The sequence below is a fragment of the Oncorhynchus tshawytscha genome, linkage group LG08 (assembly GCF_018296145.1).
Source record: "Oncorhynchus tshawytscha isolate Ot180627B linkage group LG08, Otsh_v2.0, whole genome shotgun sequence".
Lineage (NCBI taxonomy): Eukaryota > Metazoa > Chordata > Actinopteri > Salmoniformes > Salmonidae > Oncorhynchus > Oncorhynchus tshawytscha.
In genome coordinates this window covers 54,428,937-54,444,170 of record NC_056436.1, presented here as the reverse complement: position 1 = coordinate 54,444,170, position 15,234 = coordinate 54,428,937, and the positions used below count along the sequence as shown (strand labels likewise).

At 42.6% G+C, this 15,234-nt stretch overlaps 1 protein-coding gene across 4 annotated transcripts in view; it reads right to left on the bottom strand.

Annotated features, from left to right (window-relative positions):
• LOC112256321 (E3 ubiquitin-protein ligase RNF130) overlaps positions 1 to 6,164 on the bottom strand; it is a 73,997-nt gene extending 67,833 nt beyond the window's left edge. For all 4 annotated transcript variants that reach the window (XM_024429487.2, XM_024429489.2, XM_024429486.2 and 1 more), the window contains exons 1-2: positions 6,019 to 6,164; positions 5,017 to 5,471 (exon numbers count right to left, since the gene is read on the bottom strand). In XM_024429487.2, coding sequence (XP_024285255.2) covers positions 5,017 to 5,284 — 268 coding nt within the window. In that variant the 5' untranslated portion in view covers positions 5,285 to 5,471; positions 6,019 to 6,164. The remainder of the gene's footprint in view (positions 1 to 5,016; positions 5,472 to 6,018) is intronic.
• Positions 6,165 to 15,234: the final 9,070 nt, after the last annotated feature.

Here is a 15,234-nt window from a genome sequence, read left to right as displayed (position 1 = left end):
TTTGGGTTCCATGTTAGTCTCATACCTACACCTCTGAGGAAAAGGCTGTATTGAAATCAAATGTCTCTCATTCCCTCAGGTATACAAACACAAAAGTGTCAAGTGGAATGCAGGTAACTGCCAAGGCCGAAGAATTCAACAGGCATGTGACTTCCTTGAAATCGAGTGCTGGTGATAATGGAATTAACTCAGGTTCATGTGTGGTGCTATGAAATTGATTTCTGTCAGACCTATTGAACTGAAGAAAGACCAGCACAGGGAAGTGTTCCTGCTCACCAAGTTACTGACGCGATTGCCTTGACTGACCCTCAGCAGAGTAATGGAATCCTGTGTAGGCAGTGTGAAAACCAGTTCTAGCCCAGTTAAGTAACCCCTTCAACAGAAGAACCTTACCATGACAGTAATAGCAATTCCCGTTGAGTACGGTAAATGGACATTAGTGTTGATGTGATACCAAACAACAGAGATCTCCTAAGTAACTATGACCCAAGACATACAAACTCGGTCTTTTGTTACTTTGTTGAACATTATTCCAAGTATGTTTTTTCACCCTTCTCTTGGTCATATGCCTACTAACATGCTGTTGATGTTCCACTTTGCCTGACCCGAGTTTGGGGTTGGTGGTTTGCTGGAAGGGTTGTGGCACAGGTCACGCCACCCCACCCAGGCCGAACTGCCACCACGGTGCCATCAGCAGATGATGGTAACTAGGCCTTTGGCAGTCAACCTGAGTGACACCAAAAACAAGTCCTAGTCTAGGACTCAAGGCTAATCTACAGTGCCTTCAGAAAGTATTCATACACCTTGATTTATTCCACGTTGTTGTGTTCAAAATTGATTAAATATGTTTTTTTTAACCACCCACCTACACACAATAACCCATAATGAAAATGTGAAAACATGATTTTAGATTTTTTTTTAAAATGTATTGAATGTTAAATACAGAAATATCAAATGTACATAAATATTCACACCTCTGAGTCAATACATGTTACAATCACATTTGGCAGTGATTACAGCTGTGAATCTTTCTGGGTAAGTCTAAGAGCTTTGCACACCTGGATTGTACAATATTTGCACATTATTATTTTTAAATTATTCAAGCTCTGTCAAGTTGGTTGTTGGTCATTGCTTGACAGCCATTTTACAGTCTTGCCATAGATGTTCAAGCCAAGCCAAGTCAAAATTGTAACTAGGCCACTCAGGAACATTCAATGTCTTCTTGGTAAGCAACTCCAGTGTATATTTGGCCTTGTGTTTCAGGTTATTGTCCAGCTGAAAGGTGAATTTGTATCCCAGTGTCTTTCTGGGAGAATTTTGCCTGTGCTTAGCGCTATTCCATTTATTTGCATCCTGAAGAAAAACTCCCTAGGCCCTGCTGATGACAAGCATACCCATAATATGATGCAGCCACCACCATGCTTAACAATATGAAAGGTGGTACTCAGTGATTTGTTGTGTTGGATTTGCCCCAAGCATAACCCTTTGTATTCAGGACATAAAGCTTTTTGCAGTTTTACTTTAGTACCTTATTGCAAACAAGATGCATGTTTTGGAATATTTGTATTCTGTACAGGCTTTTTTCTTTTCACTCTGCCATTTAGGTTAGTATTGTGGAGTAACTACAATGTTGTTGATCCATCCTCAGTTCCCATTTCACAGCAATTAATCTCTGTAACTGTTTTAAAGTCACCATTGGCCTCATGTTGAAATCTCTGAGTGGTTTCCTTCATCTCTGGCAACTGAGTTAGGAAGGATGCCTGTATCTTTGTAGTATTAGAAAACTTCCCTGGTCTTCGTGGTTGGATCTGTGTTTGAAATTCACTGCTCGAATGAGGGACCTTACAGATAATTGTATGTGTGGGGTACAGAGATGAGGAAGTATTCAAAAGTCAATGTTAAACACGATTTTACACACAGAGTTAGTCCATGCAACTTATTACGTGACTTGTTAAGCAATCCTTTACTCCTGAACTTATTTAGGCTTGCCATAACAAAGGGGTTGAATATTTATTGACTTAAGACATCTCAGCTTTTCATTTTTAATCATTTGTAAAAAAAATAATCTAAAAACAACATTATGGGGTATTAGGTGTAGGCCAGTTACACAACAAAATGTGGCAAAAGTCAAGGGGTTTGAATACGTTCTGAAGGCACTGTACGTCAAATCAGATTTCAACCAATGAAGTTCTCTATCATACTTTTGGACACCACAAGAACAGGGGTTTTGTAACTATTTTAGGCTGCCCATACTGAAGTTTGAATATACACTTAGACGATTCAAAAGGCACCTTCTGCCCACCACAGAAATGGAAACAGTGGTATTACTTTTCTGGCCATTTCAGTTTCCATAGCAACTGTACACCTATCATGTTCTATATCAAGTAAAACCTTTACAAAAAGGGTATCATTTTGTTCTTTGTGAACAAGGAAGACAAAGAACTGTTCAGAACAAAGAACCCTTATGCCAAGAACAAAGAGAGGTAGGAAAATTGAAACTGACTGTTTGCTTGTATCCTTGCTCTTCCTTTGACAGAAGTACAGGATATGCTGTCACTCCATGATTTTGCAGGATTTTTTTTATACATTTGCGGGCAAAAATGCCAGATTTTGCTGCGGCAATTCTGACATTTTGCATGGCAATATGCAATGATTTTGTCCAATTTGGGGCAAAAATGCAGTGATGAGGGAAATGTGGATGTTTGGCTTGATTGAACCAGATTATGTGGTAATTAAAAAAATATATATTTATTTAACCAGGCAAGTCAGTTAAGAACAAATTCTTATTTTCAATGACAGCCTAGGAACAGTGGGTTAACTGCCTGTTTTAGGGGCAGAACGACAGCTTTGTACCTTGTCAGCTCGGGGGTTTGAACTCGCAACCTTCCGGTTACTAGTCCAACACTCTAACCACTAGACTACCCTGTAATTGGTTGAAATTGTGAGCCCTCTTTTTGTACTGCAGTGATTGGTCAATTTTATGCTATAATATTGCAATGATTTCACAGCTAATAGTGCGGTGAATGTTGAAATTTGCAAGCCCTTGCATAATATGTGGGGAATTGTTGATTTTGCCAAAAACATTGCCATCGCAGAATCACCGTTTAAGTGATCCATTATGTAATGTTCTACTACAGAAGGTTAGAGACCCGGTTAATGGTTTTTTGAAAGTTTGTTGGAGTAGGGAAAAAGTGGACCAAGAGTGTACTAGCAAACAATATTCATAGCTAAAGGATGAAATTACGCTCAGTTAATACAGTCACACACAAAATCATGGACACATTCAAAACACACAGCCTGTGGTGAATGCACAGTGCACACCAGATGTTTGTAAGGGGTGGGTGGAACATGATGTTGTGGTTGTAAATAAGAAGCATGCGAAATGGCCCTCAACCCCCTTCTGAGTGTTCTTCAGATTCCTTACCAAGCCAAGCCCTCACAAGTCAGCCGGGGCCTCCTCAGAACGATTACATAAACCCCGGGGAAGGGTGTTTTGGGGACACTGCTGTTAAGTGTTCATCGAAAGCTGAGGGGAGAGATACAGGACAGCTACAGTTGCAATGTGTATTCAGCCCATCCAGTCTGTTTACAGATTAGCCCGAAGGCACTCAAACAAGGGGCTTAGGGAAATGGGGTAAATATGAGTTTACACAGCAAGGAGGTCCCGAAGTCCAATTTAAAAAAATGGTTAGGGCCTCCCAAGTGGAGCAGCATCGCAGTGCTAGAGACGTCACTACAGATCTGGGTTCTATCCCAGTCTGTATCACAACTGGCCGTGATCGGGAGTCCCATAGGGCAGTGCACAATTGGCCCAGCGTCGTCCGGGTTAGGGGAGGATTTGGCCGGGGGGTCTTTACTTGGCTCATTGCGCTCTAGCGACTCCTTGTGGTGGGCCGGGCGCCTGCAGGCTGACCACGTTGTCAATTGAACAGTGTTTCCTCCGATACATTGGTGCGACTGGCTTCCGGGTTAAGTGGGCGGGCGTTAAGAAACGCTGTTTGGCGTGTCATGTTTCGGAGGATTCGCGACTCGACTTTTGCCTCCTGAGCCCATTAGGGATTTGAAGCATTGAGACAAGATCGAAATTGGGGAGAAAAAGCGGGGTAAAAATACAGAAAATAGATCATTATTATCGGGTAGAATTAGAAGAGCGTCCTTTTTTCATGATTTGAAAAGTTACCACTGTTTGCAAATCCTGAAAAGGAAGTAGTGTTCGATTTTGAACAAAATAACATGTAAATGACAATGTCCAGAAAGTATGTCAGAGATTCCCTTTGATATTTTGAGAAGTTACCAGAAATCATTTTGGCTTTGCAGAAACATGAGCTATTTCCAATATGTGGCCCCATAACAGATGACAAGGGCCAAAAGGGAAAATGCGACAACTGAAGAAAGAAAATATAGCATCTTGGAATAACAGGAAAATATTGCCTAAACAATTGTGTATTTATTAATACAGCAAGAGTTTGGTAGAAGGCCCTTCAAACTGGATCGCAAATATACCAGTAGTTTGTTACTGTGTGTCATTTGGAGAGACACTGCATTTGTCTTGTTACTGTGTGCGGCGTGTGTCACCAGCAGAGCCTGGCAAATAGTTCAGATGTTTTTTTATAGATAACCATACATTGACCCCTATTATTTCTGACAAGTGTTATCTTAGATGTTATGATAGGCAACTTGTCTGCTTCCCCAGTCAGGTGAACTCCTGGGTGCCATTTTTATGTACACCCCCACCCACCCACACAGTATGTGCCCCTCTTGATGATTACACAGAAGCAATGTCTGGAACTAGAAAATATTATGGGAACAGCTTTCACTTGCCATTTTCAAGCACAGTTTGCATGCTGGTAGTAGTATTATTGACATCTTAAGTAGCCTACAAAGCAATTCCTCAATATCATTCAAACAAATTGCATTAATGTGGTAAGCTACTTAAACATCACGCATGCATTAACACCATGTATTTACCACTGAATGCAACTATACATCACTGCTGATAAATTATATATGACCTACCTCCATGATTCGGTGCAGGTCCAATCACGATTCCTTTCGCGTCCACTTTCGGTGAATTCTGGCCGTAGGTGCCATCGTCCTTGGTTAGAATTTGCTTTGGATTGCCTTTGGAGTCAAGTACGGTGGCATTGACCGTAGCAGTAACATGGTCTTCCTTGCTGATGGTTTTGTCAGCACGGATCGACAGTATACACCTGGGCAGAACGATCACCAACAAGACGACAGGGAGATAGCTGCATGGCGTTGCTGCGGTCCACCTCTTGGGCATCTTTGGAATGTCTTACTGTAACGTCCCCTTTACATCCAAGCTGTTACTCAGGGAATTGAACCACTCCAACGATTTTCCCCCAAATAAACTGACGGGGGCTCGGCGTCTTCCCTGCGGCGTCCCGTCATAAAAAAATTCTGTGCTCTTCACATCGTTTTCTTATTCCAATACATGTTGCCTACGCTGCCTTTGGAACGAACAAAAACCCGCACATTAGAACTGTAGAATGAAAAGCTGAAATAATAATTGAATCAAATCAAATGGCTTTAGAGAGGTGTAGGCTATATACTTAAGATGTTATGGGTTGCCTATTTGCTGTAAATGGCTTAATCTTACAACACAAGCCGTGTAACCTTTTATCGCATGACAGCCTAAGGAGTGCCCATTATTTGAAAATAATAAGCTCTATATTAAACGTCAACTATAATGCGCATTTATATCGTTCGATTATTTAGTAGGCTATCCCGAATATATCCCAAAATACAAAGCCTTGACATTAAAATGAGATACACTTCTTAATTTAGGAATATAATTATTTTTAATAGTGGCAATGTCTTTCTAAGGACAATTATTTGTTTTTACAGATGTGCATTATTGCCACAAGTGAACAGCTGTCATCGCTGCTTTTTGTTCACAATAGCGTGCCAATGATAGCGCGCTATCCTTGATTGGATCCATTAATGTACGCATTTCGCATTAACTCGCACCTCCGAAAGCCATGATGCGCAACCTACCTTCTCCATTTCGTCGAACCAAAACGATATTGACACAAAATCTCTTGCCTTGCTTTATTAAATCGAATCCACTCTCTCGTCTTTTTCTTCTGGCTCTTCTGGTTCCACAGCGCAAGCGCGACGTGAGCACACACAAAGCTCGCGCACATAGAAAGGGGCGAGAGCGGCGGGTGTACTATCACGACAGTATACAACCGTTCGTTATCTAAAGGGTCGCCCACCTGTAACCTTAAATCATCCTTACATCACCTGTCGACATTAATTAATACATTACAGAGCCTAGGAATACTGATATATCGTTTTGGTTCCACAGTGTTCCTCATATCCAATTGTAAGAACATATACACTCGTAGAAAAAAAGGGTTCCCGAATGGGCCCATATGGGCACGTGCCCCCTCATATTTATCCTGTTTATATTTTTGAGTTGACTGGACCAGGCACAGGGCTTTGATCAAGCTATAGGGTATTGAGTCCTTCTTGATTAATAAATACAACGATTTTTTGGGGGTTGTTTCTCTGTGGTACTAGCCACCCACCTTCCTTTCAATATTTTTACCCAGATTTTAGCAGAGATGCAACTAATATTTTGTTTCGTTAATAAATAAATAAAATAACCACCAGTCAGGAGGATACAGATAGCTCAAGATGTGTGCTTAGATATGCAGAAAAATACTTGGTTTAAATGTAATCTGGCACCTAATTATGATGCCTGATATGTGCCTGTTTTGATGATGTGTGTCATGATCCCATGTACTGTGTTATAATTTGGATGTAATATCCTAAAGTATAGTTCAGTAAAATAGAGTACAGTATAATGTACTGTATCCTCCTTTATTCTAACATTCTCTACTCTAATGAACTGAACAGTACAGTACTCTACTGAATTAAACTCTACTTACAGGGTCCATTGTCTGTCACCAATGTTGAATAAAATTATATTTGAACTTATTCTACTAATTGTCTTTGGTGTTCCTTCTCATATTTTATTTAACTAGGCAAGTCAGTTAAGAACAAATTCTTATTTACAATGACAGCCTAGGAATAGTGGGTTAACTGCCTTGTTCGGAGGTAGAATTACATATTTTTACCTTGTCAGCTCGGGATTCGATCTAGCAATCTTTCGGTCACAGGCCCAACGCTCTAACTGCTAGGCTACCTGCCACCCTAATATACAGTATGGGGGAATTTGAGACAAAATATCCAAAGGCACCAACGTACTGCAGGAAATGATTTAACAGACTTTCCAAACATGAGTCTGTTGTCGACTCACATCCTCTCTGCTTTCCTCATGTCACAATAAAAATCCCCAACATGTTATAGCTTGTTTGTGCATATATGGCGCATATGCAGGACTTTTATTTTGACAGAAAGAAAGTTGAGAGGAAGTGGCTTGAGACCCAAGTTTGAGAGGTCTGTTTAATATTTTGTCTCAAATTCCACCCTATATAACAACCAATCTCATTGACAATTGGTAGAGTAGGTTCAAATATAATTTGATTCAACATTGGTGACAGACAAGGGACGTTTAGGTTTTAGTTTTTTTTAAGTAAAAAAAAAAAAAAGCAAATTGTGCCATTTGGTTTGCTTAATATTAAGAATGTGAAATGATTTATACTTTTAATACTTAAGCATATTTGAGCAATTACTTGAGTCATTTTCTATTAAGATATCTTTAATCACTTATGACAATTGGGTACTTTTTCCACCACTTTTAGATAGCACCTTTTCTATGCAGCTAATTATGAAAAAAAATGTGTCAGCTGGACCCATGTTCTATACTGGTAGCCTATAGTCTGTTATTGATAAGGGCAAGCAATATGTCACTATCCTGCAGTGACAGGTAAAGTACATGCTAGAAAAAGCTAACTAAGCTAAGCTCTTTATGTAGCCTATTCAATGTTGCTTGTGAATTTGTGGATTTTATGATAGTGTTTTCACAAAGGGAAATTTCAGGGGAAATGGGAAAATAAGGCTTCACACACATCCAGACAAAAAACTTAAAGATGTGCTTATGTCCTTCCCCTTCTTACACAGTGTGTGTAACACTCTTTCAACCTGAACACGTAAAAATGGCTTCCCCTGGTGTTCCACATCTTTGTCCATTTGACACTATACCGTCAAGACCCCCTCTAACCATTGTTGACAGATTCTTGTATTTTCCCACCATTGCTGTGCTCTGCACAAAAGCCAGTTGATTTTAGACTAACAGCCAACAGTAGTCATAAGAAGAGGCATAAGAAGAGGCAGGGGAGTTTGAGATGAGTCTCCAGTGCATGGCCAGTGTAATTTTAGCCATTATTAAAAACATGGATGACTAGGAGGAAGGCCATGGGAGGATGAGGGAGAGAGGGAATGTGGAGGAGAGGAGAGGAGAGAGGGATTCTGGTAGAAAAAGATAGGAGTGGGGGAATGATGGGGAGGAGAATAGGAAGATTGTTGTGAAGGAGGACAGGGGAGAGCAGTGGAGGAAGAGAGGACAGGGGGAGTCTGGCTGAGGAGGAGATGAGGAAAGGAGAGAGTGCAGTGGAGGAGGGGAGACAGTAAATTGGCTCCCTTTAGACCAGGCAGGCCGCTACATTGAGGGATCGGCTTACATTTAATTCTCAATGGAGCCGTGCAGTAAAGATCAGAGAGGCGGAACTTGGGGGACAAATACAGTGCATTCAGAAAGTATTCAGATCCCTTGACTATTTCCACATTTTGTTAAGTTACAGTCATATTCTAAAATGGATGAAATTGACACACAATACCCCATAATTACAAAGCAAAAACAGTTTTTTTTACAAATGTATTCAAAATAAAAACAAAAATACCTTATTTACATAAGTATTCAGACCCTTTGCTATGAGACTCGAAATTGAGCTCAGGTGCATCCTGTTTCCATTTATCATCCTTGAGATGTTTCTACAACTTGACTGGAGTCCACCTGTGGTAAATTCAATTGATTGGACATGATTTGGAAAGGTACACATGTCTATATAATATCCCACAGGTGACAGTGCATGTCAGAGCAAAAACCATGTCATGATGTTGAATGAATAGCACAGTTCTGGAGGAGGGTACCAAAACATTTCTTCAGCATTGAAGGTTCCCAAGAACGCAGTGGCCTCCATCATTCTTAAATGGAAGAAGTTTGGAACCACCAAGACTTTTCCTAGAGCTGGCCACCCGGCCAAACTGAACAATCGGTGGAGAAGGGCCTTGGTCAGGGAGGTGACCAAGAACCCAATGGTCACTGACAGAGCTCCAGATTTCCTGTGTAGATGGGAGAATCGTCCAGAAGGACAACCATTTCTGCAACACTTCACCAATCAGGCCTTAATGGTAGAGTGGCCAGACAGAAGCCACTCCTCAGTAAAAGGCACATAACAGCCCACTTTAAGTTTGCCAAAAGGTACCTGAAGTACTCTCAGACCACGAGAAACAAGATTCTCTGGTCTGATGAAACCAAGATCGAACGCTTTTTCCTGAATGCCAAGCGTGACATCTGGAAGAAACCTGGCACCATCCCTACTGTGAAGCATGGTGGTGCCAGCATCATGCTGTGGGGATGTTTTTCAGCGGCAGGGACTGGGAGACTAGTCGGGATCGAGGGAAAGATGAACAGAGCAAAGTAGAGAGAGAGATCCTTGATGAAAGCCTGCTCCAGAGTGCTCAGGACATCAGACTGGGGCGAAGGTTCACCTTCCAACAAGACAACGACTCCAAGTGCCTGTCATTTGTTTTTATGTGGGGCTCTTTTGCTTCTTCTACTCTCTCTCATCAGTAGTGCAGTTAGGCTTGAAAGGGCCAATATTCATACATACCACTGTTGCTGTCTTGCTGATGTTCTGATAAATCAGAGACTGAGTGCAGGCATCAGAGCATTTTCCAAATTCCACCCACATATTTCCTCAGTGAAGAACAGGTTTAGCTTTTTTACTTCTGTTTGTCAAGACTGACCTCTGGTGTTTCATGTAGGTAACAGTGAACAGCCTGTCCAGCACAGCACATTTTGCACAGCACATTTTGTGTCTTGTGTCTTGTAATTTCCTGTTTAATTTTACACTGACCAAAAATATTAACACAACATGCAGCAATTTCAAAGATTATACTGAGTACAGTTCATATAAGGACATCAGACAATTGAAATAAATAAATTAGGCCCTAGTCTATGGAGTTCACATGACTTGGAATACAGATAAACATTTGTTGGTCACAGATACCTTAAAAAAAGGTAGGGGTCGTGGATCAGACGTTTTTTTAGTATCTGGTGTGACCACCATTTGCCTCATGCAGCGCGACACATCTCCTTTGCATAGAGTTGATCAGGCTGTTCATTGTGGCCTATGGAATGTTTCTGTGCGAAGTTGCTGGATATTGGTGGGAACTGGAACACGCTGTCGTACACATCAATCCAGAGCATCCCAAACATACTCAATGGGTGACATGTCTGGTGAGTACGCAGGCCATGGAAGAACTGGGTCTTTTTAGCTTCCAGGAATTGTGTACAGATCCATGCAACATGGGACTGTGATACCAGGATTAATCTGAAGAGCACACTTCTCCGGTGTGCCAGTGACCATCAAAGGTGAGCATGTGCCTACTGAAGTCGGTCACAACGCCAAACTGCAGTCAGTTCAGAACCCTGATGAGGACGACGAGCACACAGATGAGCTTCACTGAGACAGTTTCTGACAGTTTGTGAAGAAATTATTTGGTTGTGCATACCCACAGTTTCATTAGCTGTCCAGATGGATGGTCTCAGTCAATCTCGCAGGTGAAGAAGCCTGATGTGGAGGGCTGGCGTGGCTACGCGTGGTCTGCTGTTTTGAGGCCGGTTGGAAGTACTGGAAGCAGCTTAAGTGGTTAGAGTTCATGGTTTTTAATATGAGAAACTAAACATGAACACAGGGGCAAACGAACACGAAGGCAAACGAACACAGAGGCAAACGAAGCGGTCTTCTGGCCAGGCTCCGGAGACGGGCACATTGCGCGCCACTCCCTAGCATTCTACTCGCCAATGTCCAGTCTCTTGACAACAAGGTTGATGAAATCCGAGCAAGGGTAGCATTCCAGAGGGACATCAGGGACTGTAACGTTCTTTGCTTCACGGAAACATGGCTCACTCGAGAGACGCTATCGGAGTCGGTGCAGCCAGCTGGTTTCTCCACGCATCGCGCCGACAGAAACAAACATCTTTCTGGTAAGAAGAGGGGCGGGGGCATATGCTTTATGGTTAACGAGACATGGTGTGGTCACAACAACATACAGGAACTCAAGTCCTACTGTTCACCTGATTTAGAATTCCTCACAATCAAATGTCGACCGCATTAACTACCAAGGGAATTCTCTTCGATTATAATCACAGCCGTATATATTCCCCCCCAAGCAGACACATCGATGGCTCTGAACGAACTTTATTTGACTCTTTGCAAACTGGAATCCACACATCCTGAGGCTGCATTCATTGTAGCTGGGGATTTTAACAAGGCTAATCTGAAAACAAGACTCCCTAAATTGTATCAGCATATAAGGCCCTCCCCTGCCCTCCTTTCGGAAAAGCTGACCACGACGATTAAAACATTCCCAAACCAGAAACCTTGGATTGATGGCAGCATTCGCGTGAAACTGAAAGCTCGAACCACTGCTTTTAATCAGGGCAAGGTGACCGGAAACATAACCGAATAGAACAGTGTAGCTATTCCCTCCGCAAGGCAATCAAACAAGCTAAGCGTCAGTATAGAGACAAAGTAGAATCTCAATTCAACGGCTCAGACACAAGAGGTATGTGACAGGGTCTACAGTCAATCACGGATTAAAAAAAGAAAACCAGCCCCGTCACAGACCAGGATGTCTTGCTCCCAGGCAGACTAAATAACTTTTTTGCCCGCTTTGAGGACAATTCAGTGCCACTGACACGGCCTGCAACCAAAACATGCAGCCTCTCCTTCACTGCAGGCGAGGTGAGTAAAACATTTAAACGTGTTAACCCTCGCAAGGCTGCAGGCCCAGACGGCATCCCCAGCCACGCCCTCAGAGCATGCGCAGACCAGCTGGCTGGTGTGTTTACGGACATATTCAATCAATCCCTATCCCAGTCTGCTGTTCCCACATGCTTCAAGAGGGCCACCATTGTTCCTGTTCCCAAGAAAGCTTAGGTAACTGAGCTAAACGACTACCGCCCGTAGCACTCACGTCTGTCATCATGAAGTGCTTTGAGAGACTAGTCAAGGACCATATCACCTCCACCCTACCTGACACCCTAGACCCACTCCAATTTGCTTACTGCCCAAATAGGTCCACAGACGATGCAATCTCAACCACACTGCACACTGCCCTAACCCATCTGTACAAGAGGAATACCTATGTGAGAATGCTGTTCATCAACTACAGCTCGGCATTTAACACCATAGTACCCTCCAAGCTCGTCATCAAGCTCGAGACCCTGGGTCTTGACACCGCCCTGTGCAACTGGGTACTGGACTTCCTGATGGGCCGCCCCCAGGTGGTGAGGGTAGGCAACAACATCTCCACCCCGCTGATAGTCAACACTGGGGCCCCACAAGGGTGTGTTCTGAGCCCTCTCCTGTACTCCCTGTTCACCCACGACTGCGTGGCCACGCACGCCTCCAACTCAATCATCAAGTTTGCGGACGACACAACAGTGGTAGGCTTGATTACCAACAACGACGAGACGGCCTACAGGGAGGAGGTGAGGGCCCTCGGAGTGTGGTGTCAGGAAAATAACCTCACACTCAACATCAACAAAACTAAGGAGATGATTGTGGACTTCAGGAAACAGCACAGGAAACAGCCCCCTATCCACATCGATGGAACAGTAGTGGAGAGGGTAGCAAGTTTTAAGTTCCTCGGCATACACATCACAGACAAACTGAATTGGTCCACCCACACAGACAAAATCGTGAAGAAGGCGCAGCAGCGCCTGAAGAAATGTCACCAAAAGCACTCACAAACTTCTACAGATGCACAATCGAGAGAATCCTGGCGGGCTGTATCACCGCCTGGTACGGCAACTGCTCCGCCCACAACCGTAAGGCTCTCCAGAGGGTAGAGAGGTCTGCACAACGCATCACCGGGGGCAAACTACCTGCCCTCCAGGACACCTACACAATCCGATGTCACAGGAAGGCCATAAAGATCATCAAGGACAACAACCACCTGAGCCACTGCCTGTTCACCCCGCTATCATCCAGAAGGCGAGGTCAGTACAGGTGCATCAAAGCTGGGACCGAGAGACTGAAAAACAGCTTCTATCTCAAGGCCATCAGACTGTTAAACAGCCACCACTAACATTGAGTGGCTGCTGCCAACACACTGACTCAACTCCAGCCACTTTAATAATGGGAATTGATGGGAAATGATGTAAAATATATCACTAGCCACTTTAAACAATGCTACCTAATATAATGTTTACATACCCTACATTATTCATCGCATATGTATACGTATATACTGTACTCTATATCATCTACTGCATCTTTATGTAATACTAGCCACTTTAACTATGCCACTTTGTTTACATACTCATCTCATATGTATATACTGTACTCGATATCATCTACTGTATCTTGCCTATGCCGCTCTGTACCATCACTCATTCATATATCTTTATGTACATATTCTTTATCCCCTTACACTTGTGTGTATAAGACAGTAGTTTTGGAATAGTTAGTTAGATTACTTGTTGGTTATTACTGCATTGTCGGAACTAGAAGCACAAGCATTTCGCTACACTCGCATTAAGACATGCCCAGACATGCAAAGGGAGATACTCCATTTTTTACCTTTGTGTACCTATTCAGGATACATCACCGTGAAGAGAATGACATGAATAATTATGCATTTCTGTATAGTACAGATCAGGGACCCATGATGTCATTCTTTTACCATCATTATTTTATGGCCGTTAATCCACTTCACTTACTGTAGTTCAATAACCAATAATGTTTTCAAACTCAAGGTGTTATATCATAGCTAACACCCCATTGTTTCTGCAGACATCTTTGAATCTTAATTGGAGTTTTTTGAAAATGTGGTCACAAAAAAAAAAAAGAGAGATTTCACCGTAGTTTTGCAAAGTTCTTTGAGTAAATGTGTTTGGTAAAACTTTGCCAGATGCAATAAGAAAATTACAAACACATTATCAGTAATAGCCTATTGAGGCTGAATATATAAACACTAGGGTGGAACGCACACACACTTCCCCTACATCCGTGATCCCTCATTTCCGTCAGCTAAGATCCTATCGTTTCCTGTGAGATGTCAGTAATTCACATGAAAACACATCAGCATAACATTAGCTAACATTAGCTAGCTAGTAGAAGTCCTTCTCAATCCACTTTCCCTGTGCTAGAAGTGACAAGGACTGTAATGCTGATGTGTTGAAGACCCTATTTGACTTTGCTATTAGTCCTTTCAAGGCCATTGCCTTGATATGCCCCTGTTCTTCTCTGACGGAAGTGACTGCTCCTCATGCAGCCCTCTACCTCTCTCCTCACAGTCACCATACTGGGGACACAGGACATGTGCTTATCCAGCTTGATAGACTGTGTTTTGTCATGTTTATTTGTGTGTGTCTGAGTAGGGTTGCTTAGTATATGTGTGCGGAAGGACAGACTGCCAAGACAGGAGGAGCAAATAAACCGAGCTACGTGAAAAATAGAAACGATAATATAAAACGAATGGTTGGATATTTATACAACTAGAGAGTATTTGGGTGGAAAGCACAGCCTCTCTGCCCAGTGGAGGATTATTGATGCTTATTTGACAATGGCTTGTCCTCCTAAGAACGGCAGGAATGTAATACCCTCTGGCGTCAAGACCTGAAGTTTTTTGTGGGTTGTGTTTTAAATGGCATCAGAGGATGCACGATTGAGTCCAGTATGGACAACAAAGATTGCTGCAAGGGAGAGAGGGATTGGGAACATACGGCTGTTGTTTAGGACAGGATATTTTCAATTAATGTCTGAACTTGGAACTCTTGAGCACAATGACACTTACTTATGAAGTGTGTGTGTGGTTGTATGTGTGTGTTTGTTGTTGTATGCACTTTGGGTCATTGGGTGTGAGTGGATGTCTGTCTGGAATAATGCATGCCTTACTATGGCCCCAGAGGTTAAATTACCATATTTCCTGTTCCTCAAAGCGTGGGGAAGATCAACTCACCGCTCTCTCCTCATATGAATCACAGCATGAGAAGAACAATGTCATGCC